This window comes from Elaeis guineensis, chromosome 7 (assembly GCF_000442705.2).
Source record: "Elaeis guineensis isolate ETL-2024a chromosome 7, EG11, whole genome shotgun sequence".
In the NCBI taxonomy this organism is placed as follows: Eukaryota; Viridiplantae; Streptophyta; class Magnoliopsida; order Arecales; family Arecaceae; genus Elaeis; species Elaeis guineensis.
In genome coordinates this window covers 7717126-7742339 of record NC_025999.2, presented here as the reverse complement: position 1 = coordinate 7742339, position 25214 = coordinate 7717126, and the positions used below count along the sequence as shown (strand labels likewise).

The 25214-nt window shown below is 35.6% G+C and overlaps 1 protein-coding gene and 1 pseudogene across 3 annotated transcripts; one reads left to right on the top strand and one right to left on the bottom strand.

The window, feature by feature from the left end:
• The first annotated feature begins 1341 nt into the window (after nt 1-1341).
• Nucleotides 1342-9256, top strand: LOC105049049 (dihydroceramide fatty acyl 2-hydroxylase FAH1). Of its 3 annotated transcripts, none has more exons than XM_073261097.1 (9): nt 1342-1507; nt 2777-2871; nt 3692-3759; nt 7647-7739; nt 7828-8024; nt 8133-8238; nt 8529-8675; nt 8761-8921; nt 9073-9256. In XM_073261097.1, exons 2-8 carry the CDS (start codon nt 2862-2864, stop codon nt 8878-8880), a joined length of 741 nt encoding a protein of 246 aa, XP_073117198.1. In that variant the 5' UTR covers nt 1342-1507; nt 2777-2861; the 3' UTR covers nt 8881-8921; nt 9073-9256. The 3 variants fall into 3 exon arrangements, with proteins under 3 accessions (XP_073117198.1, XP_073117199.1, XP_010926886.1); XM_073261098.1 differs by having other exon boundaries at nt 2777-2936; XM_010928584.3 differs by lacking the exon at nt 2777-2871.
• A 671-nt stretch (nt 9257-9927) lies between these two features.
• On the bottom strand, nt 9928-22566 carry LOC105049048 (tetrahydroberberine oxidase-like; annotated as a pseudogene).
• Nucleotides 22567-25214: the final 2648 nt, after the last annotated feature.

Sequence of the window (25214 nt, the reverse complement as noted above, 5' to 3'; positions counted from 1 at the left end):
AAAGCTAATTCGGAAATGAGACATCCCAACTAGTAAAATCCCATCTTTATGGCGAATGCTTCCCAAATTGGTGAAAATCCTACTTGGTGAAGATACTCTTACTTCCTAATCCGATCAAAAAATTATTACCTCAGACACTGAAAGTGGGGGACAAAATATTGATGCATTAAATCAAGTTTGAGACATGTGGTATCGTCATACGAGATCAAAGAGATATTAATCTTAAAACGTCAGATTCCAGCTTATCAGTTTATCTGTAAGCAGATTCAACTCGGTATTTTATCAAGCTGAATACAAGATATCTTTATACTCTAGACGACGTCTCTACTAACAAAAACATTCAGGTCAGGTATATACCGACCTGAACCCTGATATCTTTTCTATCTTGATGATTGTTGTGGCATCTCTATTTCACCTCGTCTTCTACTGAGGTGAAGTATTATTGTGACAGATTTAATCATTTTGCGAACGCCCATGATGGTTTCCTCAACCAGACTACAGCTTGCCACAATCTCATGTCCAGTTCATACGCACAGTTGTTTGCCAACTCACTTATAGGTGGCTCTCTAACCATCTAACAAATTCCTCTAATAGTTTAACAAACTCTAAAACGGCCTTCTCAACACCTCTATAAATAGAGGATGAGAGATCCTCTATCGGTAAGTTCAATTTTTGAAATTAGGAGAAACTCTGCCAATAGAAAATCAAGCCAAATCCCTAGCTCCTACTCAGTTCTCCTCCAGTTCCATTCAATTTTTTTTGCTCTTCCATTCTTTTTTATCTTTGTTCTCAAGGTTCGAACTGACTTAAACATCAGAGGATCAAAAATTGAAGGATCTTCATCTAATTTTTTGATTGATTTTGCAGCTTAAAAAATTTCCATCAAATTACAAAATTTGCTCCGGCTCCATCTCATCCAAATCGATCATCCTTGCTACAGATTTTGAGTTCTGCATCCCTACTTTTTTTCATAAATCACATCTATCTTTCAGCTCTTTTCATGTACATTTTCTGCGCAAAGAGGAGTACAGAAGTAATCACATAAAAATGGTAATACTTACCAATTTTACGTCGAAATTGGTGATTGGACGCTGATTTTTCTCACACGGATCCCAAATCAGACCTCCTCAAAACCAGTAATTTATTATTCACTGGGAGCCGTTGAAAACGTTATAACCGTCCTTATTTTGCGTTTGCGCATGCTAAATCTGACCTCAAATCCTCTTTGACGTGGCAGCAGTTTGTCCCCACGAGTGGACAAGCTGGCACCCGTTGACGACAACGATTCCGTTCCTTACCCGTATTTAAATCCCACGGATACTGGGGGAAAAAAATAGAAATTGTAATAGTTAAAAGAAAAGAGGAAAAAAAAAAACAAAAGAAAAACCCTCCCCTGTCTCTTTCTCTCTTCTCCGCGCGCGCTCCGCCCCTGGAGAGGAGAAGAAACCCTTCCGAGTTCGATCGCCGGACTTCGAGGGGGCATACCAATTGCAGGGGAGCTCATCAGGTGAGCGAGCTTTTGGCCCTGGTTTCTGAATTTTGGGCATTTTCCCTCTGCCTTTTTTTTTGTTGGGGGGGGGGGGGGGGGGCATGATTCCGAGGTCTTGATCAATAGATGTGGGGCTTGGAGCGGTTTTTTTGGGTTTAAAGGGTGGAGACCTCTCATTCTTGTTTAGCTTCATGGGATTATTTGGTTTTTGATGCGGCATTGTTAAATTTCTTTGGTTTTTTACGTGATTAGGCCGGAATTACGCCAAAATGGCTCATTTCTTGTTGATTTATGATGGTTCTTGATTGGATTTTGGGGAGTTTGTTTTTTATATTATTAATATTATTGAATCCTTTCTTTTATTAGACCAATGGGATTATTTTATTATACATTTGGATTGTTCTTTTAATTTTCTTTTTATATGAAATGTAGATGGATGTCTGGAGAACTATTTATTGGATTTTTGGGCATTTTTATATGTTGGTAGACGTTTCTTATTGGCATTGTTAAGTTTTAGATTAGTACTGGTTCTTTTCTTGTCGCTCTAAGTTGGATCTCAAAGCAAGACTTTGGATTTCATGGCGGATATTTTAGTTTTCTTTGCATGCCGGATCAAAATTATCTTTTCTAAGGTGTTTTGTTGTGAATTTACAATGAAATATGGATGGTTTCTCCAACTTTCTGTGTAAATTTTGAGCAATTGCTGGACAGGCCACCAAACTTTTCATAAGCAAATGAAAGGAACACTTCCTGTATAAATTTGGTGCATTGAAATCAATACACACAAGGTGGAAAAGAAATATGCTGTACCATGTTCAGTTAATGTGGATCGCAAAAATGAAGATCCTAACCATTGCCCATGATATACAACACAGACGTATATGCGAAACAAAATGATTTTGAAGATTCATTGTGCATTCATCAAGCTGCCCCAAAATTAGAATGTTGTATTGTATCATTAGAGCTATTACTTAAGAAAAACTTGAGCCATAGTTATGGGGCATTCGGTCGCATAGTAATTTTGTTTACATGTGCTTTATACCTTCATCTATCTTCGAATCAGTTCATCCGCATAATTCTTTTTTCCTCATACCTTTTTTCTGTTGAAATTTCTTTCTTTTTAATTAAGAATAGAGAAACAGATCTGTGACATCTATGATGCAGAATAGTTAGCTGTGAAATTAAGCTCTTTCACAGATATTCCTTTTTCTTAAACCATGGGAGGGGGTTTCTGGCCCCCACCCAATGTATTCACAGCTCAACAGCATTACTTTCTGCATATATCAGGTTGGGTGACTTGCAAGTCCTTGTGCTACTGCCCTTGTCTCTGGGATTTCTACAACATTCCAAGTTCAAGAATTTATTATCTGAAATGTCAAATGGTATGAGATCTGGGGGATATTTGTGCTGATTTATATCTGGAGAACTAGTGCCAGAAATAATTAAGGTTCTGATCTGAATTTATATAAATGAGGATGGTTGTTAATTTAATGCTATATGTGCTTACGATGCTCATGCATGGTGAGGAGTAGCTTGGAGGGTGGTGGTTCACAAGTGTTACTTTATGATTAATGATTTCCCTTTTCTTATGAATTTAGAGTGCAGAATGGAAATGTTTTTATGGTCTCTCTTTCTTGTGGTGTCTTTGCTGTATATTTTGAATGGTCCTGATAGAAAGGCCCACGTTCATAGAGCTACCTTTTATCCAAGCTTCTGTTTGCAAAATGATATAGGTGGCTTTTGGGATTTTTTCCTTTTCTTTTGGGGGGGTGGTGAAGGCAGGGGGTGGGTGGGGGCCGAGACTAATGAAATTAGGAGCCAACAGTATTTGCTATTCAAGTCCTGTCACCCTGTCAATTGATTTTCGCTTTGTGGTTGATATGGTTGACAAACATTTTAAGACCATTGATGGAAAATGGGTGGTTGGACCATACAGAAGGAAAGTTAGCATGTTTAAATGGTGCCAAGAATTTGGAGTATGTGCTTTGTGTATCAGAATCAGAGACCATCACTATTTGCTAGTTCATTCTATTTTTGAGATTTATTGAAGAAAAGCTAATTGCTAAAGCACGATATATAAGAACCTTTTATACTAAAAATTGTAATTAGTTATTTGGTTCATAAGTTGGTTTCTTCATATTACTTTTTGTCATCTTGCTATACATGTTCATGTTATTCACATTTTGCTTTACGTAACTGCAGTTCATAAGAGTACTAAGATGGTTGCAGAAAGGTTCACCGTGGACTTGAACAAGCCTCTTGTTTTTCAAGTAAGATTTCATGGTCCAGCAAGCTTCTGGATGCTGACATTTTGAGTTGCTGTACTTAGATGATGCAGCATCAAATGTTTCCCATTAATTGATATCATTAAGTAGTAAAAAGGGGTAGGAAGTGGCAAAGTGTCAGATATTTTTGAATCAATCAACAAATATAGTGGTTATATGTAACCATATATATATATACATATATACACACACACACATATATATACATACATATACATATATATATACATACATATATATATATATATATACAGACACACATATATATACACATATTATATATATATAGAAAGCATAGATACCGATATGTGGTACGGATACTTTATGGTACGGGTACGCCGATATAACAAAAATAAAAAAAATCACGATACGGATATGACTAGATATTTTATATTTTTATGAATATTTGAATATTAATAAAAATATATGAAAAAATTGAATCATAAATATAATATTCGAATATTAATAAAATTAAGTTTTTAAATCTCAACTAAATTTATAAGTATCATCATAAAAAACAAACAAATACTTGCAATTAATGAAAAAAAACTAGCAGTATAAATAAATAGAAGAAATCAAAATAGTAAGTCTTGATAATCAAGTAATAATAGTTTTAGCTGCTTCATTCTTGCATCATCAGTAAAAAACTTCTTCTTCATATTTGGTTCATCAAGGGACAAACTTATAATCTCAAGAATGCAGAGATAGGAGTACTGGTGTCATATCGAAAATGTTTCCGCATCGAAAATATACCGATGCTGGTACATGCCTGAAATAGGAGTACCGATGCTTCATATATATATATATATATTACCATATTATACTTGCATCCAATTCAAATAAGTTTCTTTCAACATTTAGTTGTAGTAACAGCTCTGAGCTATTCAAATACTTTCTTATTGCATTTTCTTTCAAGATGTACATGTAAATTTATTTATGAGAGAAAAAAAGAAAAAATAATGATTCAAAAAAGCATTCGTATATGAAAACAACAATTCGCCAAATGCATTATGTCATTTTTCATGAGTTATTTCTAAATATGTTATCTTTACTTTTCCTTCTCAAGTTGATCATTTCTTTCCCATTGATTGCACTTACTCCCACATCAAATGACATAGATGAACAAATAGAGCAACTAGCTGAGTAGGGTCTATTTTGGGAAATAAAGGGGATTAGAACCTTAACTCCAATATTGATTTCCATGCAACATTTTCACTTATATTAATTATTTAACATTCTAAAGCCTTTTTTACATAATATATGTAAATATTATTTTTGTTGCGTCTGATGTTTGTTGTTATCTATGTCTATTAATGTTTGTTTTTGCTTAATTTCTATATTCAATGAGTATAATCAATTTGTTCCTCTTGACAAGTCACTTGAGGATGAACATTATAAATCAAAAAGAATGTTCATTATTAATAAGTGATAGGATATATACATATTTCTGCTTTGAAGAAAATGTAATGTTTGTCCATGACCGGTGCATGGTAACAAATGATTATACACACACACACACACACACACAAGGTGGACTAAGCTCCGATCGATTGGATTTAAGCCCAAATCCAGTTGACTTCGCCACCATCCGATCCAAATGGATCTCCATGCAAGGACAAAAAGTTAACGGGCACTTTTTCCATCCTTTTGGATTTGAAATATGTAAAAAAAAGCTAGGCCATTAATGTGGATGGGATGGAAAAAAATAAAAAAGGTGAATCCATGAACGTAGATGGGATGGGGGCGCGATCAAGTTTGTATTTATTCTGAAGCATTTCTATTTATCCTATAGAGTTTGTTTATTCTGAAGCATTTCTATTTATTCTGTTTTTTTTATAATGTTACTCATTTGTATTTATTCTAAAGGGATATACGTTTATTCTATTTGAAGTTTGTGTTTATCTTACACAGTTGTTTTTATTGCGGAGAGATGAAAAGTGGCCTGTTCCATCCACATTTTTCTATTTATTCTATTTTTGTTTATAATATATTTGTTTGTATTTATTTTAGATAGATTTGTATTTATTCTAAAGGGGTATGTATTTATTTGATCTGAAGTTTGTGTTTATCCTACATAGTTGTGTTTATTGTGGAGAGATGGAAAATGGTCTATCCCACCATTAAGGAGGATAGAATAGGCTACTTTCTATCATCTTACAATAAACACAAACTATGTAAAATAAAAATACAAATTTCAGATGGAATAAACAAACACAATCTCCTTCAGAATAAACACAAATCTGTCTAAAATAAATACAAATTAGTCCAAAATAAATAGAAATACTCTAGAATGAATACAAATTCTACAGGATAAACAGAAATACTCTAGAATAAACTCAAATTCAACCCCACCCCTGTCCCATTTGCATTGATGGCCTATTTTTTTAAAAAAAAATCCAAACGGATGAAGAAGTGGCCGTCAACTTTTATTTTGCTGCATGGAGATTTGTGCAGATTAGAGGGATCGGATGGTGGGAAACTCGACTAGTTTGGCTCCAAATCTGGTCGACCTTATTCTAGTCTACCTACACACACACACACACACACACACATATATATATACATATACATATACATATATATACACACATATACATATACATACATACATACATACATACATACATACATACATACATATATATATATACACACACACACACACACATACATACATACATATATATTTATATTATATATGTATTATATGTATGTATGTATGGGTGATACGAGCTTAGACAGAGATAAAGCCGTCGTGTTAAACTCCTTCAGGTTCTTAGCAGAACAAAGCGAGCCCCCCTCTAAGAAATCATGCCATGTTTTAATTAGGATTGAGAACATGGAGCCCGTCTTTTGCATAAAAATTCTAGAGTTTCTTTCCCACCAAACTCTCCAGGAAATAGCTAGCACAAGTTGATCCAAACATTCTCTAAAGCCTTTCTTAACTCACTTTGATCTCCAAATGCTCCAAAGAGACAGCATGGATGGTGGATGTCCCTTGATGATGAACTTCAGTTGACAATCAAAATGGTCCTTGAATACCATTATGAAAGCTTTTATGATTAGTTTATAATGTCACCATTCTCATTATAAAGAAATATAATAGCTAAATATTGTAATGGCTGTCAAATACATGCATTAAATGTGGGAGAAATAGATTATGATATGCTTTCGGATGGAAGAAGTAGTAGGTTCTAGTTGGGTTTGTTAACAGGAAGCAAGTGGGGAAGATAATTCAGAAATAAGACTGGATTGAGAGAGAGATCTTATTGATGTGAAAAAATGATCGACTGTGCCATTCCAGTTTTACCTATGAAAGTAATCTACTTATGTTAAATTGTTGGCATGCTGACTGTGACCGATTATTTTTGTCATCATCGCCAAAAATGACAAGACCAAATATTCCCAACTTGTGCTTTTTAATATGTGCATGTGGTTTATGTATGATGATTACCCTGGATGGAAGTGACAACCGGATAATAACACTTTCACAACCTTGATATAGGTATGTATCCCCAAGTTCTCGTACAACCTACATAAAGAAGGAAGTGAAAAGACAAAAAAAGATAAAAAGGAAACAATCTTGTGGCATGATGAAGCAACTAAGTTATTAACTATGTCACCAAAGAAAACATTTTTAAAAAAAATCATATGCTTAAAATAAACCATGTTTGTATTCTTATTTATTATTTAAGATTAAACATCAGGTTCTTTCATGTTTATGTTTGTGCTATCTCTTTTCTGAGTATATTCTTGATCTTCAATTCTGATTTCTAGTTTTCCCAATTTTTAGGTTTGTTACTAATATTTTATTATTAATCACTTAGATTTTCTCTTCTGTTATATAAGATGACCATTGAAAATTCTTTTAGGTTGGCCATCTTGGGGAAGACTATGAAGAATGGGTTCACCAGCCCATCATGAGCAAGGAAGGTCCACGCTTTTTTGAAAATGACTTCTTGGAGGTAATTTGCCATATTTGTGTCCCAATACAGAATATATGAATGTTTATCTGATTCACTTTTGATTCATATTTTGGTTCACATCTGTCAGATGTTCACGTGTACTAAATGGTGGGTGATTCCAGTTGTATGGATCCCGGTTGTCTGTTGGCTTGTGATCAAGTCTGTCCATATGGGGCATACTGTTTCTCAGGCAGCTCTAATGGTTGTGGGTGGTGTTCTTTTGTGGACGCTGATTGAGTATACATTGCACCGCTTCCTTTTCCATATTAAAACATCAAGTTACTGGTGTGTTTTTCTTTTTGTGACTTGTATCAAAGGTTTCTATTCTGAACCAGTATGCTTGTTTCTTTTTGAACAACTAAATTAATTAAAAAATCTTGAAATTACGCTCAGGACGAACACGTTACATTATCTTATTCATGGATGCCATCATAAGCACCCTATGGATGGACTGCGCCTTGTTTTCCCTCCAGCTGCAACAGCAATTCTATGTGTGCCGGTATGCCTTTTCCTTATTATTTCCTTTCTACATCATATGAAGTGCTGATTCACTAACCAAGTTATGGCTATCTTTATCATTCATGACTTCATGAGCGTGTCATGTATTGTTACTCTATAAAGTGAGATTTCTAATCTAGTAGGATATTTACATAATTCTTACCTAGCTATATCATTGGGTCAAATTTCAAAGGGAATTAGTTGTTCAGAACTTTCTATATTTATTTGTCTAACATGTAAGTTTTGGCTCCTTATGCTACTTTTGCTCATATTTTGTTGATTGTCTTGTAGATCTGGAGTCTGATAAGGCTCTTATCAACTCCTAGTACTGCACCTGCCATTTTTGGAGGTGGCTTGTTGGGTTATGTGATGTATGATTGCACCCACTATTATCTGCACCATGGACAACCATCCAAAGTTCCAGCTCGAAATTTAAAGGTGAGAATTGATGGAGTTAATCAGAACCTTAATAAGAATTCCGGACCTTTAAATCATAGTGCTATGACTCTTGTTTTTGTTTCAGAAATATCATTTGAATCATCACTACAGAATGCAAAACAGAGGTTTTGGGATAACTTCATCACTTTGGGACATTGTCTTTGGCACATTACCCCCTCCAATGCCCTCTAGGAAAAGCAGCTGATCTTATTACCCCACTGTTTAGATTGGATATAATGTATTCAGGTGTTTTCCTTTTCCTTCCTAATTGATCTGGCTAATGTGAAAAGGTTTAGGCTTAAGATTTTGATATTGTTGACAACGTTTTTGGTCTTTACTCATTCAAGGAGGGTAGCCCAGCTAGCCTTACTTCTGCTCCTCTCTCTGATTTTTGCAGCTTCCCAAATCTATGATTGGTGTGAAAGTGGCTGCATGGAAGAGCAACTTGTAATTTTGTTTTAAGTCAAGCAAATTGCCTTCTTGACATTGTACAAGGAAACCAGGAAGATTAAAGGATTACACTGTAATTGGGTTAAAAATATTCAATCAACATAGGATATGAGATGTTGATTGCTCTGGCACATGCTTTTTTTCCTCCTTTTTCTGTCCATCTGGAGTTAAAGTTTCCACCCAACAAAAATTCTCTCATGTATGGGAGCAAAGTGTTCGATTTGAGCTTGAACTCTGCTCAATTAATTTTGAGTAGTAATGCTGCAGAATTTTGCTTAGGCATCCAGTCAGTTCCCCATGCTGCTGTGGCACAAGGGAATCTTTACAATTCACAAGGAACTGATAGGGTGACTGACAGGAGCTCCATAGATTTTTTCCTCCCAATTTAAGTTTCGAGCCACACATGATCTATCCACAAATTGCTTCTCAAAGGGATTGTAAAGGGTGTAAAGGATCCTTATTTCCGCCTCACATTTCCCTCCAGTTCGCTCTGATTTTTTTGGATAGACAGTTTCCTCTGATTCACACAGAATTTCGGTATAAGATTTATTGAGATTGTTCTGTCATCTCTCAGCTGATTACTGCCCTGTAGTTCGTAACTATGAAACACAATCAAGTAATTCTTGATGGACAAACCCTCTGAAGTAGGGGCAGTGTTACATCATATGAAACAATATACAGATAAATGGTGACAGTATTGACAAATTGCGATATATTAACTTCTCTTCTCTTTTGTTTGGTAACTTCTGTTCTTATTTGACCAATAGAAACTTCCTAATGTGGCGCCTTGAACAGGGCCAAATATTGAAACTATAGTGCCATTGCTTGGAAAAAGTTAGAAATAATACATAGAGAGCCATATCACACATTTTGCCTGTAGGGATCAATGCATTTGCTCTAAATCACACATATTTGCTCGAGAATCCTTCTTGCTCTGCATGCTTCTCTAAGCAGGAAAGAGAGGTGGGATGCTCTGCTCATTTCTAAAGAAATTCCCAGGATCAACCTTGCCCTTTACAACTGCCAACCTCTCAAAGTTACTCTTGAAATACCTCCTTCCCCACACCATAGCCTTTGTGTAAGTCGTGTGCCCACCCTATCACTGCCCAAATCAAGGTCCCTGTAGTTCAAATAGGCAGCTCTTGGGTTCTTTGAAACATAAGGAGCCATGAACTGATAGAAACTCCTAAACCAATCCAAATCTTCTTCATCTCTTTAGCCCCTCCCTCTCCCAAGCCCACTAAGTACTGTATATTATACAAACTCCCTTTCCTATGAGGGAAGGGAATCTCAGACTCAGAGATCTCATCCATCCTCCCACCATATGGATCGAGTATAAGCATCGATAGCTCCTCGCCTCTGAGCATTTCCTGCCAAATCCTCTCCCACCCCAATTCAGTGATGGGCTCTGTCAAGAAGTCCGACTTAGCCTTGTAGGAGCATTGAATTGAGGTTTCCTATCAAGGAGAATACTTGGAGGTTCTCCATTCTTGTACCCAGCAAAGTATGGGACAGACTCTATCCAACTCATCTCTTGACAGTCCTCAGCCTTCAAGCCTAACTCAGGAAAGCTCTCTCCCATTAGAGCTAGGAGCTCTTCTTTCTCACCAAGGAACAGGGATTCAAAACGAACTTGGATTGTTCTGCTTGACCTTTCATCACTCGCAACTTGTATGACTGCTCTGATGAATAGCCTGTCATCCAACTTGTAAGCTATTTGTTGCCACTTGCTGGTAAGCGTTTTTGCACCATGGCTAAGGTTTGTGCTCTTGGTGAACACTGTGACCTTAGGTGGGACATACACCAACTTGATCTTATATGCTAGAATGACCCCAAAGCTTGCTGCTCCTCCTCCTCTGATGGCCCAAAAGAAGTCTTCACCCATGGACTCCCTATCCAGGATCTCACCATTAGCGTTCACTAGCCTAGCATCGATAATGTTATCAGCTGCAAGCCCATACATCCTCAGCATGGTCCCGAACCCGCCACCGCTTAAGTGGCCGCCGATTCCAAGGGTCGGGCAAAGCCCTGCTGGGAATCCAGCAGTCCTATTCTTCTCAGCAATTCTGTAGTATAACTCTCCTATCGTTGCACCAGCTTGGACCCATGCAGTGCTATGGCTAGTATCTATACTGATAGAACTAAGGTTGTGTAGGTCCAAAACGATGAATGGTGGATCATGGGATACGTAGGAGAGGCCTTCGTAGTCATGGCCGCCGCTCCGAACTCTCATTTGAAGGCCATGGCTATGGGAGCATTTGACGTGGCTTGGACGTGGCATTCGAGGGTCGGTGAGACGATGAGGAATGGTTTTGGGGTGGTGGGGGTGTTGAACCTTTGATTTTGGATGGAGGATTGGAGGAGGGTGGTGTAGGAGGTGGTGCTTTTGGTGTAGAGGAGATTGTGGGGAATGGAGTGGTGGAGAAGGCATTGGACAATGGAGTCATGGGTGCTGTTGGAGATTGGTGGGGTGGCATATGAGGAGTTGAGAACAAGATCACTGAGAAGAGAGCTATAAGGTAAGGTGAGACTGGAGAGCTCATCTCTTGTCCTGCTGATGGGTTTGGACGAGCTTGTGTCTTGGTCTTTGGCCTTAGAGCATATGGAGGTGTTGGTAATCTCACAGCTAACTTGGGGTTTTGGATTATTTACAGGAGTGGAAGGTTGGGTTTCAGACAAAACCGGGCTTCTGGTCTAACTAGACGGCTATCTACAAGCTAGCTGGGGATCTCCCTAGTTTTCTAGTGGAAAGGGCCGGAGAGGCATTCAATAGAGGTTTCAAAGGACATTGCACGTTTGATGTACTTGGATTAATATGTGAGAAAGAGATCCTTTTCATGCCTCAATTTTCAACTCAAATGTGGACCAGTCCGACTAGAAAACAACACACGCAAAGTCACAAACACAGCTCTCAACTCGAAAAATTATACCCTACGTTTTGTGCATCAAGTGGCTGTGCACCATGCCAATTATCTCATCTCCTTCTCATAAGCTCCATTGCATCATACGCTCATCTTGATGATTGGCCCACAGCCACATTGATACTTATGGTATAGGATATAATCTAGCCCTAGACTTCTTCTTTTCCTTCTCTTTCATTTTTGTCCATGTTTGTGCATGTTGCTTTCTAGTTAGATTGATCCACGGCTTAGTCGTTAGATCTGCCCCAACCGATAATTTTTCCAGTGGCCGATATGAGGGAGTGCATGCACAATGAAATTTTCTCCCCCCTCTTTTGATTAAATTCCAAACGGTCCACAGAATCAGTGGAATCCTAATACAATATAATTCCAAGCTCCTTATATCACGCCCCGAACCCAAAATTCAAATCGAAACGTAATGGCCACACACTCCTTAGGGCAAAGATCCTAAAGAATATATAAGGCTTAAAATAATTCATTACAACCTCAACATTCATAATGTCTAATTTCAATAATAATGAGTAAAACTTACATAATTACCAATTGAATTTCTTCAAACTTCTTATTAGGTATTAATGACACTATCTATGCATTCACTTACTCACAAATCCATACCATAATCAGTTATGAGCAATCTACAATTCTAAAAAGAAAAAAAAAAGAGGGGTGTGAGCTTTACAGTCCAGTAAGAATTCTGCATATCACACTAATATAATAATATAATCTGAAAATAAAGATAAGTAATAAAACATAAAATCTCATGTTCAATATCCAGAATACTACAAACATCCATAAATTATCTATCTTGTCAAAAGAGATGCATCATCATATATTAACAGATGAAACACTTTTATTCAGTATTAGTTTCATGTCCTATCCTCTATTTCTCTTTTTATAATCACATGATCTTTAATATTTTTCTTTCCGGCTCTAGACTAATCAAGATCATGCCTGAATCTCTATCTAATTCAAATGTCTCACTTAAAGTCATAAAGGCTGTCTCAGGCATAAACTCCTAGCGAACTGTCCCAAGATGAGCTCCTGGCTAGCTGTCCGATGTATAAAAGTTCGTGGGGACTGTCCCAGCATAAGCTCCTGACGGACTATCCCAGACATGAGCTCCTGACCGGTTGATCCACGTATAAGCCCGTGAGACTGTTCTATACATAAGCTCCTAGCAGGCTGTCCCAGGCATAAGCTCCTAGCGGACTGTTTCACATGACAAGGCTAGTCCAAACCATATCTTTTTCATTTAATTATGATATGTTGATTTCACAAAATCAATTTCGATTTATAATGTGATCAAAATAGATGTGTCATATCCATATAATCATATCATCAATCACTGGCATACATATATATTAACACACAATATATGTACATTGAAAAATCATATGAGAAACAATAGTATCTCAACATGATAATCCATCAACACGAATCCAACGACATAAAACCAAAGATACAAATCCAACAATAAAAGTAGTATATATAATGGTGATCATATATAGAGATTCTTATCTCTATCGATGATTGATCCAAGCATAGCTATCAATAAACTTTTTGATTTACGAATTTTGAAAATAAGATATTCCACTCGATATCTTATGCAAACAGTCGCATCTCTACATGACCATGATCAAATATAAAAATCATATATGGAGAAATTACGGATAAACAATCTTAATAACATAAATCCAGGATCTCTCTTAGGATCAACTAAGATTGGGATTATTTAAGTACCTGGACCCTCCATTGCTCCGTAAGACTCTTAGAGAGAGAAATTCATGAAGAGGAGAAAATTTTAGAGAGAGAACGGATCTTCTAGCAAGAGAGTCAGATTCTAAAGAGAGAAACTAGGAAGATAGAGAGGAAAGAGAGGAGCAAGAGTCTTTTTCTTTGTTTTTCTTTTTTTCTTTTGTTTTTTTTTTCTGTTCACTTTCTTCCTCATTCTTCTTCTTCCTTCATTGGAACAGAACAGGGGATATGAATCCCCCTTCATCTCCTTCCTAATTCCCACGAAAATCTCACTCGGAATGATGAGTGGGGGTTCAACCCAGGACGGCACAGCCATTGCTCCCCGGTCAGGGCTCAACAGCGATGGACGGCACCGGACGGGCCGAAAAAAAAAACATGAAAATGGGCAGTAGAACAGGGGTTTCCAAAAATCTCAATTTTCTTTCCAAATACAGCAAATAAAAACCCAAAATCTTAGTCTAATTTTCAAGAAGAGATCAAAGAGGAACTTCTTAAAGGATTACCTGGTTCTTAGGGATCTTTGGACCTCAAAAATCGCAAAAAAAACTCTTCAAATGAGATCAAGAACTGAAAAGAACTCGAGAAGATCAGGGAGAAAATCGATGAATCTCGACAATGCAAGGGCGAGGAAGGGAGAGGGGTTTTCAATTTATAGGGAGGAGTTTGAGTTTGGATGAGATTTGATTCCTTCTTTGGATCAAAAGCAAACTCCTAACGGGGAGAAAAAGTCCTCCCGTTCATGCCCTATTTCCCTTCTTCTTCTTCTTTTTTTCTAATGCTTTAAAGGCCATGCAAGAGGAAAAATGTCTTGGGCCAGGTTATTCATTCTCTCCTCAAAATAATTTCATCTTGAAAATTAAGTTGTGTTATTTGAGGTACATACTTCGAAAGTATACATTCTTCAAGTCATTCTCAAGCTTCCAATAATATCTTGACTTTATTTGTTTCTCATGATCTTGATATAACAAAATTATGTGAAATCTCAAATCCATTCTTTTTATATTGATTTCTCAATTTTTTTGAAAAAAATAACATTTTGATTTAATATTAAAATACCTAATTATTTGTCCAATATATTTCACTCAGAATTCATAATTGTTTCGGACTACCTATAATAGAAAAATAAAAAAAGATCGAATATCGGGCACTCTTCACAATCATCGATTTCTTTCTTCTTTTGACCTTCCAACAAATTTAATAGGTGGACTTTCATCTTAAGAAAATCTCAACCTTCTGCATAGTTCGAGTAACAATATTAAATCTCAAAAAATGAGATCTATGTCAACACATTCTAGGTTTGAACTAGCAAAAGAACTATCAAGCTATTAACAATAAACTTGAAATATCTAGAGTTTCTTAGCATTATCTGCAACGAAATAACCTATTGGCAAAAATTGCATGGCTATGATCAGATTAGGTCAAAAATATCAATAGCATCCTTTCATTATTAGTAAAATCCTTCCTTATTTTAATAATGTATTCCATCAGAATATCTTTTGATTCAAAAGATTAATGCTTCTAATGAGTTTAAACTATCATGCTTCTGCTGCGTACTCTGATCTTAATTTATCAAATTATATTAATTTATCGAAAGATAAAATATTCTTGTATATTAGATCAATCAAAGATAGATCCAACCTTCAAATTTTTATATAGAAAGAGCAAAATTCTAAGTTTCTTTATCTTTACTATCCTTGGGGATAGCACACTAAAATTAAATTTTCATCCACTTTTTATGTTGAAATCATTATATAAGCTTCACCACTTCTCAAGAATCCAACATATCTAGAATTAATTGGAGTTAATCTTCAATTTACCTTACAATTATTTAGATAATTTTCAAACCAATCTTTCTTTACAAAAAATTAATTCAACTTGAACAAACTAGAAGAACTCAAGTCAACATCTTTGTAAGTAGAATCAACTTGATTATTTATTATAAAGCTCCCTTCATCACAACTTTTAACATCAATAGATAAATCCATGCAAAATCTTATCCCTTATATAAGTCATTCAAAATTTAACAATAGCAAGATATCTTAGATTAGCTAGAAATCTGAATTTTGATTTGAATAATTAATACACTCCATTATCTTCAATAATCACAAGAAAAATTAAGAAATCTAATCCAAAGATGGTAATATGAATTATTAAAGATTTCATCATAACGTGTATATCATACTCTAACAAAACTAATTTTCTGATTCAATTTAACAACAATATCAAAATACCTTAGATTCACTTAGAAAAGTAAATTTTTGACTTAAAATTTCATGCAACTTGAAAGATCAAGAAATCAGATCCAAATATGATATTTTAAATAACCAAAGATTTATCAAGATATGTATCTCATATTCTCATAATAAAATCCAAGTATATTATTATTTTTATTTTTATTTAAATTTGAGTTTCATATACAATCCTTTTATAGGTTTAATGCTCGAAAATATTTTTTTTTCGTATGATGTAATTTCTTCTTAGACCACATTCTAACTAACTTCCTTCTGATAAATCTAAAATTTATAATGATCAGACAATTAACATCAAAATTAAAAAAATTATCATGATCTCCATCCATATAAGATTAGCATTCTAAAATCATCCAGTATATTCAACACAAAAATCAATACCTTCTACTTTATTTCAAGGTCAACACTTCTTATACTTAGGTCAACCATACTAATTGAAATTTAAGATATAACTCGTCAATTCTATTATAGATATCATATGCCACTTATGCATAAATTTCATCGTAATATCTATTAATCCGAAATCTCAATTTTAAATCCTTTCTACTATATCTATCATGTCTCTAATGATCATAACCTCAAATTCAAATACACTAAAGTCACAATCTCGAATAATTACAATCTTAAGCTCAAATACCATTTAACACATAATTCCTAAACTCTAATATCATTCTATCACATCTTTAGTGATCATAACCATAAGCTCAATTCTCCTTTAGTCACAATCCTTAGAGATCATAATCTTAAGTTTTGATATTATTCTGTCACATTCTAATCACTTATATTATGATCCCAAGTAATCAAAACCTAAGTTCTGATACTACTCTGTCATACCCCGAATTCAATATCCGAATCGACACGTGATGGCCACACACTTCTTAGGATAAAATCCTAAAGAATATGCAAAGCTTAAAATAATTCATTACAACCTCAACATCCATAATGTCTAATTTCAATAATAATTAGTGAAATTACATAATTACAAATTAATTTCTTCAATCTTCTGATCAGGTATCAATGACATTCTATCTATACATCCGCTCACTCGCAAATCCATACCATAGCCAATTATGAGCATCTTACAATTTTGAAAAAAAAAAATAGAGGGGTGTAAGCTTTACAACCCAGTAAAAATTTTGTATATCACATCAATATAATAATATAATCTAAAAATAAAGATAAATAATAAAATATAAAATCTCATATTCAATATCTAGAATACTGTAAATATCCATAAATTATCTGTCTTGTCAAAAGAGATGCATCATCATATGTTAACGGGTGAAGCATTTTTATTCAGTATTAGTTTTATATCTTGTCCTCTATTTCTCTTTTCATAATCACATGATCTTTAATATTTTTTTTTCTAGCTCTAGACTAATCAAGATCATGCCTCAATCTCTATCTAATCCAAATATCTCGCTTAAGTCATAAAAGTTATCCCAGCATAAACTCCTGATGAACTATCCCAGGATGAGCTCCTGATCGGCTGTCCCACGTATAAAAGTCCGTGGGGGCTGTCCCAGTATAAACTCTGAGCGAGCTATCTCAGGCATAAGCTCCTGATCGGCTAATCCACGTATAAGCCCATAGAGACTGTCTCAGGCATAACCTCCTCGCAGACTGTCCCAGACATAAGCTCCTGACGGACTGTTTTACATGATGAGACTAGTCCAAACCATACCTTTTTCATTTAATTATTACATGTTGATTTACCAAATCAATTTTTATTTACAGTGTGATCAAAATAGATATGTCATATCCATATAATCATATCATCAATCACTTGTATACATATATATTAACACACAATATATATATATTAAAAAATTATACGAGAAATAATAGTATCTCAACATGAGAATCCATCAACACGAATCTAACAATATGAAATTAAAGATACAAATCCAATAATAAAAGGAGTATATATAATGGTGATCATGTACATGGATTTTATCTCTATCGGTAATTGATCCAAGCATAGCAATCAACAAACTCTTTGATTTATAAATTTCAAAAATAAGATATTCCGCTCGACATCTTAGTAGATAGTCACATCTCTACATTACATGATCAATATAAAAATTATATATAAAAAAATTATGGATAAACGATCTTAATAACATAAATTTAGGATCTCTCCCAGGATCAATCAAGATTAAGGTTACTTAAGTATCTGGATCCTCCACTGGTTCGTAAAATTTTTAGAGAGAGAAATTTATGGAAGAGGAAAAAAATTGTAGAGAGAAAATGGATTTTCTAGTAAGAGAGTCAGATTTTAGAGAGAGAAATTAAGAAGATAGCGAGGAAAGAGAGAAACAAGAGTCTTTTTCTTTGTTTTTCTTTTTTTTTTTTTTTTTTCTGTTCTCTTTCTTCCTCGTTCTTCTTCGTTGGAACAGAACAGGGGATGTGAATCCCCCTTCATCTCCTTCCCAATTCCCACAAAAATCTCGCCCGGAACGGTGAGTGGGGTTCAACCCAGGGCGGCACAGCCGTGGCTCTCCGGTCGGGGCTCAACGGCAATGGATGGCGTCGGACAGGCCGAAAAAAAAAAAAAACATGAAAATGGGCAGTAGAACAGGGGTTTCCAAAAATCCCAATACTTTTTCAAAATACAGCAAATAAAAACCCAAAATCTGAGTCTAAATTTCAGAAGAGATCAAAGAGGAACTTCTTAAAGGATTACCTGGGTTCTTAGGGATCTTTGGACCTTAAAAATCGCAACAAAATTCTTCAAACCGAGATCAAGAACTGGAAAGAACTCGAGAAGAACAGGGAGAAAATCGATGAATCTCGGCGATCCAAGGGCGAGGAAGGGAGAGGGGTTTTCAATTTATAGGGAGGAGTTTGAGTTTGGACGAGATTTGATTCCTTCTTTGGATCAAAGCAGACTCCTAACGGGAGAAGAAGTCCTCCCATTCGTGCCCTATTTTTCCCCTTCTTTTTTTTTTAATGCTTTAAAGGTCGTGCAAGAGGAAAAATGTTTTGGGCCAGGTTATTACACCTTAGAACACTTGTGTAAAAGGTAAATTACTATTTTTTATGATGATAAAGTATAGATGTTCAAATAAGTTTAAGCCCGAGTTCCAGCCTAGAGAGGACTGACCATAATCTCAACAAGCTTCTGGTACCAAGGGAATCCAGTAGGATTCCTTGTGGGACATGATCTTCTTCTCTCTTTTTTTTTTTTTTTTTTTTTTTTATTTTTTAATGATCAGAGCCGTCGGACCTGTAGAAAAGGAAGGATAATGCTCAAAAAAGTGATGCCTGTGAGTGTTAGTTCTACTGCAGCAAGCTTGAAGCATGAACAGGCTTTTATAATTTTTCAGATATCAGAACAGTGCATTTGTTGCAGGCTAGATAAATGGTCCTCTGTGTTCCTTCCCTTCTTTAATTTTCTTTTGATGAGGCACAAGTCCTAGTCCTAGATGAGTTAAATTTAGTGAGGACAGGGGGCAATTAGTACGTAGCTAGCTAGACTGTTAAGAAGATACTGTCCCTTGAACAATCATAAGACATGCTTCATGTCTCAAACCACATGGTCTATAAAGCCCACAAGCATGATTCCAAATGACTGCACGAAGCTAATTTTGGAAGCTTGTGAGTTGTCAAGTCATAATGGATTATGCCTTATATTTGATCACACCTTAAAAGATCGGATGTCATATCACAAATGATCTTATTGCTTCCGGATTCTAATAATTTTCTTGGTCTTTTTGGGACCCCTGACCTGTAGACACTCTTCGCTGGAGACAAGATTTGAAGCCTTTGGATAACCCTTTGGATGCTTACCAACACTACTTCTTGTGGTCCTTGTTTGATGGTTCTTATGACCCTTGTGCTTGTCATTTTTGTTTGTTGGATACGAATGACTTGTTCTGATGACTTTTTGATGGATTTTAATGACTAGTCTAATTCCTTGCAGGCATGCATTCTTGACCAAGAATTTTCCTACTAGACGGCTGCTTTGTTTTTAGCATTATCAACTACCCAGGTATTCTTCAATTTATTAACCAATTGATCCAAAAAATGGTACATCAAGAGATTGAGTTGATTCAGGCCAGCTTCATACCTCTCATTTGGGATTTGAACTCATGACCTCAAATAACCTCGGCTTTGATCCCATATTTGCTCATCAGTTAACCCAAAAGCTTAAATTTGCCCACCTTTAATTTGCTTAATATCTAATAGCTGCCGAGACACTTAATTTCTTTTTTGATCGTTGGTTTATTATCTAGCTACAACGATTAGCAGTTTGTCCCCAATAAAGGACTTTGCCACCGGTCATTGGCATTTTGTCACCAATGACTGTCCATTACTAGTGATAGCCCTTTTTTTTTTTTTTTCACCAGATTGTCTTTCTATCATTTGGGAGTAATTATCACTAGTTGAGTGATCAACAATCAGAAATCTGACAGGTTCTTTGATTTGCTTTGTTTCAGGAACTTAAAATTCATTCTGATCCACAATTATAGCAATAATGCTAGCCTTAACTTGATTCTCAAGGTGTTTTTTGAGATATGATCTGTATCCATTGATGTCTTTTCATATATTCCAAATTATTGATAGGATTTTATGCGTGTAAACTCTTATAAATATCTAAAATTGCATGAACACTCTCACAAATTTACTATTTATGTATATACTTTCATTAAATATTCATTTTGCATATACATCCTTATAAATATCTAAAATTATATGAATATCCTCAAAATTTACTAGTACATATATGCTCTAGTAAAATATTTGTTTTTTGTCATGTGCACCATTATAAATTACTTCTTTTTGCATGTATGCTATTTACTTAATAAAGGTTGACATGCAAAAAGAAAAAATTATAAAAATATACTCATATATAGTAAATTTGTGAAAGTATATATGCAAATTTAGATATTTATAATAGTATACTTGTAAAAAAAATAACTTATAATGATACATATGTAAATAAAAATTTACAAGATTATACATGTAATTTCAGATATTCATAATCATGTATACGTTAAAAAATTCAAATTAAAAATTGATAATATATGATTAAAGGAGGAGAGAAAAAGGGACTAAAACCTACAAGTTATGAAAAAGTCTGGAAGATATATGATTAAAAATAAAGGTGTTGAAGCCTAGTCTCATGCAAGAAATCCAAACCATATTTGGAATTAGATATTCTGTGCCAAGAGATATCTCATCTAATAGCTTCAAGAGATGATATCCCATCTGATAGACTTCTCCAATATTTGTGGAGAGAAGTTTGTACTCTTAGAACAAAAGAAATTGCCACTGAGTAGTTATTTAATTTCAACAAAACTACCTTTGTTGGTAGTTATTCCCATCAATGGTAAAATTTGTCACCAAAAGAAATTGTTTGGTGTCCTTCTCCGCATGATGCCAACTGTCAATTTATTTCTAGAAATTTGGATCTTGAGACAAGTGATCAGACCATGTCATCAAAATGAAGTCAGTTGATGCAAGCTAGAAGGTCGATTGAGCTTAAAAGAGGGATACAATGAAAGATAAACTATTCTACAAAAGATATTAAACTAATCCTGGATGGGGGAAAGCTGAACTAAATTTTCAAAACTACAAGTAGAAGGTAACTAAATAACCTAAAGTATCTAAGGATAACTAGTAGTTATTTGCATTTGCTACCAAGAGGACTCCTTTTTTTTTTTTTGGGTAACACAAGAGGACTCTTTTTTGATGTAAACCAAGAGACTAGCTCCTTCGAAAACTGATTGCGTTATCAATTTTCTGGAGTCCATACGGCTTCCTGAAATCCATCATAGCTTATATAGAATTTACCAAGTAAGAAATTTTAAGTGCAACCATGAGTTAATTTGTAATCAAGAGAATATCATTCTCGATGCAAGTTATTTACTATGAAAGTAACATGTTATGAATTTCATAGATCAGTACATGCTTTGATCAAAGTCATCACTTCCATGGTTGCTGATGTTCCTCCAATTAGTTGTGAATAGACTTTGATCCTAATTAATCTGCTTCCTATAAAAAGAATATGCTATGTATTTTCAAATTTTCATTTATTGCCAATATATTCTATCAAATATTGAGCAACCTACTGATAACTAGTGAAATACTTTAATTCATGTTTTTTTTTTTTTAGGTAAAGGGAAGCATTATAGCCACCCAGCTTTATTAGATGGTAATGTACAATGATAAAATACAGTCATAAAGAAGAGAAGAAAGGTTACAACTCAGCTCACTACAGGTTGCAGTAGTTTAGGAGACACAGATCCAGGGGAGAAAACAATTTCAGGGAACATTCTAACCATTGTAGGATAAAACACCGAATCAAATCAAAGCAGTGGCCATATATGATCAAACCCATTGATGCTCAATCATCTCGGCAGAGAACTCATTGGGTGGAGGTTGGTAATGCAAGTGGTGATAGAGAGATCCGGAGATGGTGGTGGCTGTCTTTGGTTGATGCAGAACAGAGGTGTTCCCAACTTTTGTAGGTGTTGAGAAGCTTACAAAGAATTGAAGAAGAAGAGCCATTCCGATCTCGAGAGATATTCTTGAGTTTCGCTCCCCAAACACAACGCTGCTACAAGCTGATCTATGACATGTCTCTTCCGCGCATCGTGAATACCTTTCCTCTAGTTGGTCCAAAGATGCTAAAGATCTCTTGGCCTCGAGGGAAGTCTGATGTTCTCTTTAAGAGAACCACAAAGGCTTCGTGCGAACGGACATCTGAGAAGCAGGTGGTTTACTAATTCTAATCTTCCACCACATAGTGCACATCTTGTGCTTACGTGCCAGCACTTCCTCCCCAATATTTCCCGAGTGTGTAGTCTATTTCTCGGTGCTAACCAAAGAAAGATCTTAACTTTTTCCGATGTTTAAAACCTCCAAGAAAGCATAGCATGAAGACTCTCCGGGGGTTGCCTATTTTGTTCCATGGTGAGAGGGCCTGTAAGTTTAACACACCAAGACAAGGACCTCCATGACCGCTGAGACGCCACTGACTACCCTCTTTTGGGAGCCATTTGGAAAATATCACAATAGATTGAGCAAAGGGAAGAAGGGGCACACTAAATATCCTCTCAAGATCGGACTAGTTTTCCATTTCCTAGTTTGAAGGTGAGGCAATTTCAAAAGGCTATTCAACTTTTGAATAAATGCCTTCTTGTGAAATGGTGGTGGAGATACTTCCGAGAGCACAGAAGACATGGAGAACACTACTTAAAAGTATTTATTTTGATAGCAAACCACCAAGCCAGTTGGGGAAGAAGAGAGCCAAGCATGCATCAACTTATTGGAGGAGCATCTTGAGGGTTCAATCGTTATTCTTTGCAAGCTGCCGATTCTCTCTGGGGAAGGATGATCAAATAGCATTTTGGCATGAGCATTGGATTAACAATGGGCTGCTTAAAGAAAGCTTTCCCATTGTATTCTGCTTGTTGGCAAACCAGGATGTTTCAGTGGTTGATTACCTTCGTAACAGACATATGGTAAGAGTGGGAAACCTAATGCTTATTGAGAGATGCAGGGATGAGTGTACCCGCCCACAATATTCTTCACACGGTTTCAACTACCTCGGATAACGATTCTATTGAATGGAAGTAGAGTGCATCTAGAGTTTTCCCAGTGAAACAGTGCCATGGAGTGACATCGGCCTTCGGTAAAATTAATTAGAGATTGCCTATTTCCGAAAACATGAAGATCTTTAATTGGTTAGCATACCATAAGAAGCTACTGACTGCCGACAATCTGAAGAAAAGAAAATGGCCAGCACCTCAAGCTTGTCCTCTTTGTGGAGCCGAAGAAGAAACAGTGGACCACATCATCCTTCTATGTGAGTTTTCTGGTTTAGTTTGGCAACTATAATTGATAGAATTCCTATGCCTTCAGTGCCATCTATCCTTGATGAACTGTGGACAGTATGGAGAAGTGGCATGCATGATGGCAATCGACGAATGGCCTTACATTGCTTGTTTGCAATAGTTAGTTGGTGTTTATGGAGGGAAAGAAATAATAGAGTTTTCAGATTTGAGGCCACTTCATCGACCATGGTTCTTTAGCGTTCTTGGTTCCTCATGCAAGATTGGATGTCCTATTTTGATGGGCGGGTCATGAAGGTTCTCAGACCTCTTAGCAATGCCACTATTCAAGAAGCTCATGCTGGTTTCATTGCGATTCAGCGTTAAACAGCGTGCATGGACCGTCGAGCGGCACAGCGGAGACAAGCCGGGCTTTAATCTGATTCAAGATGTGGCCGCTTAATAGCACGTTTCTATTAGAGAGCGTTTCTGCTCGTAATCTTCGTGACTTCATATTGCATGGCTTTTGCACCGTGAAGTGAGTCTTCTTCCCAGTGCATCCCATATACTAACGTAAACCATAAGGTGGCATTTGATGCATTACATAAGTAACGTTGCTGTGGCAATGTGATTACAGAGAGAATATGATTACTTAATAAAATTATAGAAAATTTTATATTGTAGTGTTTGGTATGTACAGTAATATTATTGTAAAATTACAGAGAATCCTACATTACAGTGTTTGATATATAATTTAGATTACATGAAATATAAGCTAATTTTTTCAAAGTACCCCCATCCTTGCTTATTGATTATTGTCTATTTTCTAGAGGGATAACTTAATTTTGAAACCAATCATTTTCCGTGACATCATCCATTATATTTTCTTTTCTATTTTCACCAATTGGGACTATCCATAATTTATTTTGATTTATTTTGATTGGAGTATTTTGGTCCTGAAGTTATTTTATTGCAAGATTGAAGGATTGTAAGATTATATGTAATTATATAGCCACCTCCCCTAGGCAATCAGATTATCTCTTTCTGAGGTAATGCTGCATTACATGTATACAGAATTACCTATGAAAGTAACGAAATAAATAGTGTAATCTGATTATCTATTGCAAAATTACATGTAATTCTGTCAGAATTACATGCTACAAAATACCCCCTAGCTTGTCACATCAAGCGAGTGAATCCAAGCTTTACCTCTATGATGTCCATTGGCTGCATGGGTTCCGAAGTCCCTTTGTATATTAATCATACTAAATAAAATCTACGTGGCATCTAATCTCCCATTTCATCAAAAAAAAGAAAAAAAAGACTATCGACTGTCCAGTGATGCCCTTCCAAAACGGTGATATTCTGGAGGTCTCTTTCTTT